We start from the raw sequence: 10,626 nt of genomic DNA, 5'->3' as shown, positions 1-10,626 counted from the left end.
TCATAAGGATGCGTTCTGGTCTACTTGACCAGTACTTAGCATGCTGTCTGGTACCCTGTGTGTACTCAAACATTGGTTATTTTTTAGAATAGCCCCAGGTTTGGGGCATTCCGGTGGTTTCTAACTTTTTCTTTTTTTGAAATTAAAAACAATGACGTGACTAAGAGTGTACGTACTGTCTTTCCTCTATTTGGGATTATTTCCTTAGGATGGCTTCCCAAAGTGGACATATTCACTTACAAATGCTTGTAAACAGCTGTAGGCAGTTGAGCTATTAATAGCGATATTAAAGAAAAAGTTCACTTTAAACACAGGAAAAGACTCCAATTAGAATAAATGGGTTATTATTTTAAATATATAGACTTCTGAACAAGCTAACTCTCATTGAGCACCATATTAATAATATTGCCAATCATGTAAGAGATCAGTTTAGAGAAGTAACAAGATCAATGGCTTAAACTCTCAAAATTAAAAAAAAGACAATCAAAGTAGCAGTAATTTATGCAAATATTTGAAATTAGAAGACCCAGAGAAATGAATTTACATCCAGAACAATACATAGGTTGAATCTGTATTCGTTTTTTTAAGAGTTTACTCTAAACTTTCTGATTTGTAAATTGTGTACACCAGAAAGGTCTGGTTATATTTTTTTGAAATGCAAATAGTAAAGTCATCTTTCTATATACTTATATATTAGAAACTAAACCAGGGCTAAAATAATTCAGTTAGGTTTACTGAGAAACTGCTTTGGGCCAAGGTCTGTGTTAGGTACTGAGGGAGACATAAGAAGAATAAAATTTCCACCTGCAAGATTTGAGAAAATTGCCCTGGAAGGGAAAGAGTCTGAGGGGACTTTGAAGGACAAATAACATTTCAACAGGCAAAGCGGCAGAGGGGTTACAAGCTTTCCAGAGAGAAAGCACCACAGATGAGATTCGAGAGTGTTAGTTTGAACAGAGTGCGCTTAGAAAAAATCCTGTTGATGATCAATCTGGAGGACTCGTAAAAGTTTTCGAGCATTTTCTCTTTTCCTTTTCTTAAAAAAATATAATCTGTACTGTATTTTAAAAACATAAGTAATGATGGTGTATAGAAAGGATGCACTAGCAGTATGCAGTTGGTATGGTGTGTTCTGGGCTTGAAACAACATGGCCCTTACCGGGAAGGAAGGTGTAGACAGGTCTGAGTTGCAGTGGACCATAAGTTCTCTTGTGGGTTTCTGCAGAGCTCAGATTACACACTGAATAAGGAGGTATTTGGGCAGAGACAATATAAAAGCCATTAGCGCTACTATGATTTTCTAGCCTCAAAGAACTCAGCCCCAAGTGGAAAAGGTAGACTCTCGAAAAGGCCTGAGTGTAGATGAGAAAGGAACAATCTACTTGGGCTGCAGCACATGCAAAGCTCAGCGTCCTTCTTGAAACTCCCCTTCCCTAGCTCTCGGGATGCCATTCTTCTCTGGTCCTTCTACAGTTTTTTTTGTTTATTTTTTGTTTTTTTTTGCGGTACGGGGGCCTCTCACTGTTGTGGCCTCTCCCGTTGCGGAGCACAGGCTCCGGACGCGCAGGCTCAGCGGCCATGGCTCACGGGCCCAGCCGCTCCGCGGCACGTGGTATCCTCCCGGACCGGGGCACGAACCCGCGTCCCCTGCATCGGCAGGCGGACTCTCAACCACTGTGCCACCAGGGAAGCCCCCTTCTACAGTTTTAAAGAGCACTCATTTTCTTTCTTCTTTTTCTCTACAAAACCTGAAATGCTGTGTTTCCCAAGTATTTCTTTTTACTCAACATATTCCCTAGAGGAGGTGTCTTTTCCCATGCTTTACCTCGTATAATGACCCCCAAACTTACATATCTAGTCTTATTCTGTACCTGCAATGTTCTATTGATTCTTTCAAATTCAAAACATCCAAAAATTGGAAACATCATCTTTTCTATTTCATCCCATTGGTTGCTTCCCCTAGTAGCTACCTTTGATGATAGGACAACCAGATCCTCATATTAGAAACCCTTCCCCCAAATCACTAAATCCTATCAATTTTCAGTTGTTTTTAAAAATTCATTCCTCCTCTGTAAATCCTCTGCCACTTGCCTAGTTCAGGCCTTACAATAGAATCTGACAGGCTGCAATCCTTGACCTTAAGAAGATCACATTTTGATAAAGAAGTTGGACATGTAGAAAATTAATTAACACCAGTAGTATGTGTGATAGAGACAGTCTTTGATAGCTTTGACCAAGAAATTAGATTTGAGGTGGATCTTAGGTGATAAGTTGGGGGACTTTAAATATTTACTTGGTTCCACCGGGTCTTAGCTGAGGCAGGTGGGCTCCTTGGTTGCAGTTCGCCGCCTCCTTAGTTGTGGCATGCAAACTCTTAGCTGTGGCATGCATTGTGGGATCTAGTTCCCTGGCCAGGGATCGAACCTGGGCCCCCTGCATTGGGAGCGCGAGTCTTAACCACTGTGCCACCAGGGGGACTTTAGATAGAGGAGGGAGAGGAGGATGCTACAGAAAGAACAGCTTGTAAAAGGCAAAGACAGACCAGACCACATTTGAGGAATGTTGCTGGAGATGAGGCTTTAAAGGTAAGCAGAGGCCATGGGCTTCCCTGGTGGCGCAGTGGTTGTGAGTCCGCCTGCTGATGCAGGGGACACGGGTTCGTGCCCCGGTCCGGGAAGATCCCCACATTTGAGGAATGTTGCTGGAGATGAGGCTTTAAAGGTAAGCAGAGGCCATGGGCTTCCCTGGTGGCGCAGTGGTTGAGAGTCCGCCTGCCGATGCAGGGGACGCAGGTTCGTGCCCCGGTCCGGGAAGATCCCACATGCCGCGGAGCGGCTGGGCCCGTGAGCCATGGCCGCTGAGCCTGCGCGTCCGGAGCCTGTACTCCGCAACGGGAGAGGCCGCAACAGTGAGAGGCCCGCGTACCGCAAAAAAAAAAAGAAAAAAAGGTAAGCAGAGGCCAGATCGTGAAGGGTCTTACATGCCACACTAGGGAGGCTACACTTAATTTTGTAGTGAGAAATGAGACATTGAAAGACTTTCTCTAAACCCTCCCTACTGATCCTCTAAGAGCCACCTCAAATATAATGATAATGTGGGTAAATGCAAAACAGCTCTTTTTCTTATTTAAAATATATATGACTGTCCACAGCAAATTATACCATTATATTGTGGAGTTTATAACATACGCTATATGTAAGACAGATGACAACTGTAAGATAACCGACAGGGTAAATACACCTCTATGGTTACAAAGTTTATATTTTATATTAAGGGATACAGTGTTAACTGCATATACATTGTGTAAGGTTGCATATCTTGATATGGGTTTGGTTTACACAGGTGTATGCATTTATGAACACTGATTAGTACACTTATTAGAATTATTTTGTCATAGAATTCAAAATTATGCACATGTGAAATATATTTAGATATCTGCTTCAGAATCTTAGAAATTGTTTACTACCAGTCTGAAATTCCCTTTGATTTTCAAAAGTTATTTTGGTTATCTTATGTTTTGTCTTTGAAAATTCTGTAGTACATCGTTCAGTTATAATATCAGGGCTAGATCTGGAAGTCAGGACTACTCACTGTTGTGGCCTCTCCCGTTGCGGAGCACAGGCTCCGGACGCGCAGGCTCAGCGGCCATGGCTCACGGGCCCAGCCGCTCCGCGGCAAGAGGGATCTTCCCGGACCGGGGCACGAACCCGTGTCCCCTGCATTGGCAGGCGGACTCTCAACCACTGCGCCACCAGGGAAGCCCTACATTGTTCTTTATCATTCCAATGTTAAGTGTTTTAATGATTAAATAGCTGTTAAGATATACATCACACGTTTGCTCTCCATTAAGTGCTAGTTTTCCTCTCATTATCCAATCATGTAACTGCTGTGAAGGCAGAGTCCATGTCCAGGTATCACTAGTACCTGGCACAATGCTTAGCACATGGAAGGCCCTTGATAAATATATACTGAATGAATGAATAAAGACTGTTTACCATCATTCACAATATTCCTTTCCCAACTAATTCTGAACAGAAATCATCAAGATTAGGAGAGGGCCTCCCTAGTGGTGCGGTGGTTAAGCATCCCCCTGCCAATACAGGGGATGCGGGTTCGAGCCTTGGTCCGGGAAGATCCCACGTGCCGCAGAGCAACTAAGCCCATGTGCCACAACTACTGAGCCTGTGCTCTAGAGCCCACGAGCCACAACTACTGAGACCGCATGCTGCAACTACTGAAGCCCGTGTGCCTAGAGCCCGTGCTCCGCAACGAGAGGCCACCACAATGAGAAGCCCGCGCACCACAAGGAAGAGTAGCCCCCGCTCACCTCAATTGGAGAAATCCTGTGCACAGCAACGAAGACCCAACACAGCCAAAAATAAATAAATAAAATAAATAAATTTATAAAAAAAAAATTAGGAGAATAGTAAGGTTTGACTACTTCAGATATAAGTTCTAATGACATTTTGTTCTTATGTGTGGAAACAGATTTTAACGTGTTTTGCTATGGTTTAAAGGACTTGAGACTTAACTAACGCAGAAATTTAAAAAATGAAGTGATTAATTTCTGTTATAAAAATAAGTGCCTGTTTTGCATAGTAACAAATCAATACTCTTTTCAAAGTTCAAAGGAAAGAGAAGCTGGTATTGCTTTCTACTGAAGTCAGATCCAACTTTTATGAAGACAGTAATAATTTCATATCAGAATCAAATAAATTTCAGAACTCAGTTTGAGAGAAAAAGGAAAGGCTTTAGTTAAAATCTTTACAATAAAATAATTATGATTATAAATCTTTTTAGTTAAATATGTACACATTACATGGTATTTTAAAAAAGAATGGAAATGAATAAAGTTTTTCAGGCAAATCTAATGCACAAATATACCATCTTTTTTAGAGTATAATGTCAGTTTAACATTCTTAAACAGCTGTGTCAGACAATGGCTCTGCTTTGTGCAAAACATGATAAGCAAAATTAAGAAAAATTCTGCAAAATTCTTTAGTTCCCCAAGGAAATTACTAAAAAAGAAAAGAGTAAAAGAAAAAAAGGTTGTACACTCAAGCTTGATTGTATACAGAGGCTAGAATGACCAGCACTAATGTAACCCCCATATCCTCTAAATAAGTCCTTGGGTAGTTTTAGTTTGAAGTTAAAGGTTAAAGTCCTAGCAATTGTGCTCTTATGCAGCCACATGGCCAATAAGGTAGATGTTGTCATAAAGGTGCCCCACAAAATCTTCACTAATGTTCTGAGCAGCACGGCGGGTATTTCGAATAAATTCTCTTTTTGACATTTTATTCTTCACATGAGGGCTAGTGAGGTCAATGGAAAGTAGAATCAAAGAGTAGCACAGTACATAGACAGCATCTGGAAGGAAAAAGAAACACCTTGAATTACTGGCTGGTTTTTAAACTGTGGTCTCAAAGGCAAAACTGTTCATAATTTCTAAAGCTCAAGATTAGATTATAATTAAACATAATCGCCTGGGCCTTCCCCAGTTTGGTGATGAAAGTCCTGTGTCCTAGGAAACTCCTCTCCTGGGCAAACAGGGATGTCGATCATCCTAACTGAACACCAATTCAGTGAGCATTTTCTTCAAATAGTTTAGGAGTTTATAGTAAAAAGTCATTCTAAATTTAAAAATTTCAGAATTGGCTTTATTTCTCTTGCTTTCAAATGTGATATTCCCATTCAACTACCCATTAAATACATTTGTACTGTCAGTATATCTTCCCATTAAAAAAAAAGTCGGGGGGCTTCCCTGGTGGCACAGTGGTTGAGAGTCCGCCTGCCGATGCAGGGGACGCGGGTTCGTGTCCCAGTCCGGGAAGATCCCACATGCTGCGGAGCGGCTGGGCCCGTGAGCCATGGCCACTGAGCCTGCACGTCCGGAGCCTGTGCTCCTCAACGGGAGAGGCCACAACAGTGAGAGGCCCGCGTACGGCAAAAAAAAAAAAAAAGTCGGATGTTTATTTTCAAACGCTTTTACAAAAACCTAATTTAATTAGAAAGCATTTTTAATGACAATAAAATGTATTAACTTGGTACTAGAAAATAAAACGTAAACATCTCACAAGCTTATTAAATTACCCTTGTCATTTAAGATATGTATTTAAAAGGTCTATGGAATTTACATATTAATCTCAAAAGTAAATCTTTAGGGAAAAAATTGCTAAACTTGAGCCCACGCAACAAAAACTTTCTTCTTTATATTGTTCAGGGCTATAGTTGATGTTTACTGTTAAAACAGTAAGAAACCTCATGATACTTGCTACTAGTACTTGCTACTACTATGGTGTTTATTTTTCAGAATATTGCAGTCTTAATAAAGATTGTCTTGCACAAGCATGCTCAACAAATTTCATATGATAGGAAAAGGCTTTGCAATCTCTGTAGTAAGAGAAGCACAACAAGATTTTTTGATATGAAGAGAGAAATAAATCCATATCACATGAAAAAAATACATAGGTGACTCAGGCTATACCATGCCCATATACACATACACACAAACAGTGAAAACTAGTTGTATTAAAAACAAATTTTAGTAGAAAAATTCTAGGTGTTACCTATGTAATATGTGTATTATTAAAAGCTTTAAAAATAATCTCTCAAGTTTTTGATTAGACTAGTAAAAATATCCAATGCTTAAACAAGAATTTTAAAGAATTTATATACCTAAGTCTAACTTTCCTCCTAAAACAGTATATTTACTACATGTAAATAATAGCTATGACAACCTAGTTATTGCTAGAAGCAATAAGACAAGTATTTGTAACTACAGGAAGCATTTTTCCCCATAGTGAGAAAAATATCTCATCTACTACTATTTTTACCTAGAGATGGGAATGGGAAAAGGAAGGAATTCACTATATACATTCTTACCAGGACTAAGGCCAAGCTCCCTCATTAAATCAGGGTTACAAGCACAGAATCTATGTGAGAACTTTGTTATAAGTGTTTCAAGATACTCTCCGCGCTCTTCAGGGGCATGGATGTGACGAAAAAATTCTCTCAGTGCATTGGGCAAGAACTGATTTCTAAAATTATGCAGTGTTACAAGGTCATCCAAGACATCTCTCCTAGTAGAAAAAGAAAAAGGTACAGTTTTAGTTAACTTTTCTCTATTAAAAAAATGATGGGAAAAATCAGATTATTCATTTTTTGGATGAAAATACTTTGTTGATTACCACATCAGCAATCCTATAAAGTATATGTGTCTTAAAATTTTAAAACATCAAAGTATGATTATTTATAAAATTAAGCAATTTAAAAATCTTCATGAATAGAATAACAAAACAAGGTGAAACTAGAAATTCTAACTATAAAATGAATTTTTCAATATTAAAAATGGTAACTTTTTTCAAGTATCTTCTTGGCTAAATCCAAATGACAAACAGAATTCTTTATTTTTTTAATTATGAAAATAAGGAGAATCTTCACTTTCCATACCAATCCACATCACCAGAGGTAACAATTGTTTATGTAGACTTTTTTTAAGTGTCTACATATACCCTATATTGTTCTAGAATTTGCTTTTGCTTGTTTCATATAGTGTATTGTGAGCAGCTTTCTGTGTCTTTACACAAAGATCTAACTCTTTCATTTAAATGGCTCCACAGTAGCGTATCTTATGGATATAAGAATTCTAATGATATAGATTTAGGTTGTTTACAATTTTATAAATATTTGTGTACATATGTGCATATATACTTGTTTTTTATCAATAGCGTTCTAATAGTCACACTTTGTTATAATATGCTTCAATCCTTACTGAACTCAACTGTGATTATATGACCATGATTATAGAAATCTTAATTTCTACCAGTTGCTTATGGCAGGGATAGGCAAACTACAGCTAGTGGGCCAAATACTACAGCCCACTGCCTGTTTTTATAAATAAAGTTTTACTAGAACACAGCTATACTCACTTGTTTACTTATTGTCTATGTCTGCTTTCATGACACAATGGCATGTGTTATAAGTAGCTGCAATAGAGAGCATATGTCCTTCAAAGCCTAAAATATTCACAGAAATATCTGGTTCTTTAAAGAAAAACTGCTGATCCCTAGGTACCTAGCATTTAAGGACAAAAAGAGTTAATGACACCGTCTTTACGTAAGAAATTTCTTTCAATGACCGATATGCTGAACTATAAACGCCTCAAGGACAGGGATTATATTTTAATCAACTGCATACTGCTACTTCTAGCAAAGTTCCTGGAATATAATAAATACAAATTGTTGTTGAAAAATCCTGAGAAATAAAAAAAAAAGAGAATTACAATGAAAAGACAAACACATTTTTGAGCCGTTCTTTAGATTTCTATGAGATCTATAATTTTTAAAATGGTAGTTCGGTGATGTCACATCAAAATATTTTCACAATATTTTTCTGTCTGTTGATACCCAGAATTCAAGAGTACAAATGAATGACTATCAAGTCAAAACAGCATATGAGGCACTGTCTCTGTAAAGCACGCTATTAAATCACACTTCCGGAATTTTCAAGCTTTTACATGACACTTTTGCGTAGTATGATGCAAATATACACACCTTATAGGGTTTGTGTGTATGAGTACTATTTGTCCATTTGATTTGTATATGGACAATTTCAAAATTCAGAACTTTTAGTTACCAAACACTTAGATTTTATGTCTAGTTTTGGTCTGCTACCACAAAGATGCTGGACTTCCATTTTGCGTCTGTGCTTGGGCTTTTTTTTTTTACCTTTACAATGGTAAATTCCTCATCAGCTCGCAAGAGAAATGATTTGCAAGGTATAGGAATCTTTTTCCTGTCTTCACTCAATTTTGCAACTAGATGAATGCTACGTAGTACAGTTTTTAAGGTAAAACTTAACTCATTAAAAGCAGTATTTAACTCATGTCTGATGAAAAATTAATTTTTTTTTACCTTTCATCAAGATAGATTCTGAGTTTTTTCCAATTTAGTGTTCTTGTACAGAAGATAAACTTTGCTATTTCCTTTGGTGAATCATCTAGGATGCCCTTGGACATAAAGTAGTTCACTCCCTAAGACAGAAAGACAAGTCTACATAAATAAAACCAGTCTTCCTTTGTAAATTTAACAATTAGGCAACAGCAGAACAATAGCTATAGATTCTTTCCAGCATTAATAGACTGTTTATAGCTTTAACATGCAAAATACAAGCTAGAACTTGAACTGAAACTGTTATTTGTGGTTGATAGTTTACATGCAATGAAAAGTAGGAAATTCAAAGTTAAGACTTCTAAGGACATCCTAATTCAATTTTCTGGCTCAGGTCAGTTAAAACTAACTATCCAGAAATATGACCTAAATTGGGGGTGGGGGGAGTGGGGAAGAACAATTACACAGACTTTAAGAATAAGCCTTACAACAAACACTTCAATTGCCTAATGGAAAACATGATTTCTAAAGCTCAGACACATATTCTAACACACTTTTCAAGGAAATAGCTTCTTGAGAAAAAAGCATTCTCCAAATCAAAGACTAACAGGTTTTTTCTGGAAAGAATAATCATTAAATTTACTTAAAGTAAAAGGAGCAGAGTTCCAGACTGGTTTATGGATTGTATACTCTTTGGCTTCAAGCACTGCTATCAATACATTCTGTAAGAATTTAGCTCCAATGCACACTGAGGTTAAACATAATAAGACAAAACAATTTCAGTGTTTTTCATAGGGTTTATCTTTGAATTTCCTTTTCTCTGCATGCAAAGTTTTCCAGAGAAGCATTACCCGTAAGGTTGTACCCTACTTTAGATTTAAACCACCAACAACAAAATAGCAACAAAAAAATCAAACACTGAAACCAATGTTCTCTCATGTATATGAAGGTCACATTCAAATAAATGCCTTATGTGGATTTGAATGTGCAGTTATTGAAATAAAAGCAGGTGTGTTTATTTCAACTCACAGTTATCCAGATACATGCATTCCCATGAATGCTCATGTCTGGATAATAGCACAATGTGTGCAGTTAATTGGTAGAGAAAATGACATATTATATACACACAACATACTGTTTTCACACATAAATTCCTTCCGCATTTCTTCCCTTTACAAACACTTACATAATGATCAGAAATATTGCATACATTAGGAATTCAAAAAATTGGAAGAATTTTTATAAAAACTCTCATAAATTTTTTATATTACATTTTTTAAGCAATTTGGTACCATGAGGTTATGCTTTTGAAAGGTTCTAATAATCTATAAAATGTAATTCAAAGGTAAGGTTTTTATATAAAACTAATTTTATGAGGATAACAGGCTATTAGCAATGTTATCAGATTTTCATAAGAATTTGAAAAGTATAAAAACAATCCTAAAGCACTGATTTTAAAAAGCATATAAAGAGCAGAATGTGAGAACGTGAAACTTTGCCAACTCAGTGGTAAGCCATATTTCAGACTGCACCCTGGATACAAGGCTAGAGCACGGAACACGATCAAGATGAAAAGCCAAAGAACTTGTTTGGAATGAGGCGCTCAGTAATTGTCTGAGGGGGCAGGAACGAGAGAAACAGGAATGCTTGTTCCATCCTTTCCTCCATTCGTTTGAACAATCGAGAGTTGACTGTATATTTAATTGATCTACTCTGCAAAATTAAACCAGGTTTTGAT

The 10,626-nt window shown here is 37.4% G+C and overlaps 1 protein-coding gene across 1 annotated transcript in view; it reads right to left on the bottom strand.

The window, feature by feature from the left end:
• Positions 1-4,729: 4,729 nt before the first annotated feature.
• FBXO8 (F-box protein 8) overlaps positions 4,730-10,626 on the bottom strand; it is a 39,581-nt gene continuing 33,684 nt past the window's right edge. The window contains exons 4-6 of the mRNA XM_027087991.1: positions 8,913-9,031; positions 6,883-7,079; positions 4,730-5,367 (exon numbers count right to left, since the gene is read on the bottom strand). Coding sequence (XP_026943792.1) covers positions 5,180-5,367; positions 6,883-7,079; positions 8,913-9,031 — 504 coding nt within the window. The 3' untranslated portion in view covers positions 4,730-5,179. The remainder of the gene's footprint in view (positions 5,368-6,882; positions 7,080-8,912; positions 9,032-10,626) is intronic.

The sequence above is a fragment of the Aethalodelphis obliquidens genome, unplaced genomic scaffold (genome assembly GCF_003676395.1).
Source record: "Aethalodelphis obliquidens isolate GAN/ISIS:26980383/991018 unplaced genomic scaffold, ASM367639v1 scaffold61, whole genome shotgun sequence".
Classification (NCBI taxonomy): Eukaryota; Metazoa; Chordata; class Mammalia; order Artiodactyla; family Delphinidae; genus Aethalodelphis; species Aethalodelphis obliquidens.
Note: the sequence above shows the minus strand (reverse complement) of the source record. Positions and strands in the feature narration are given on the sequence as shown.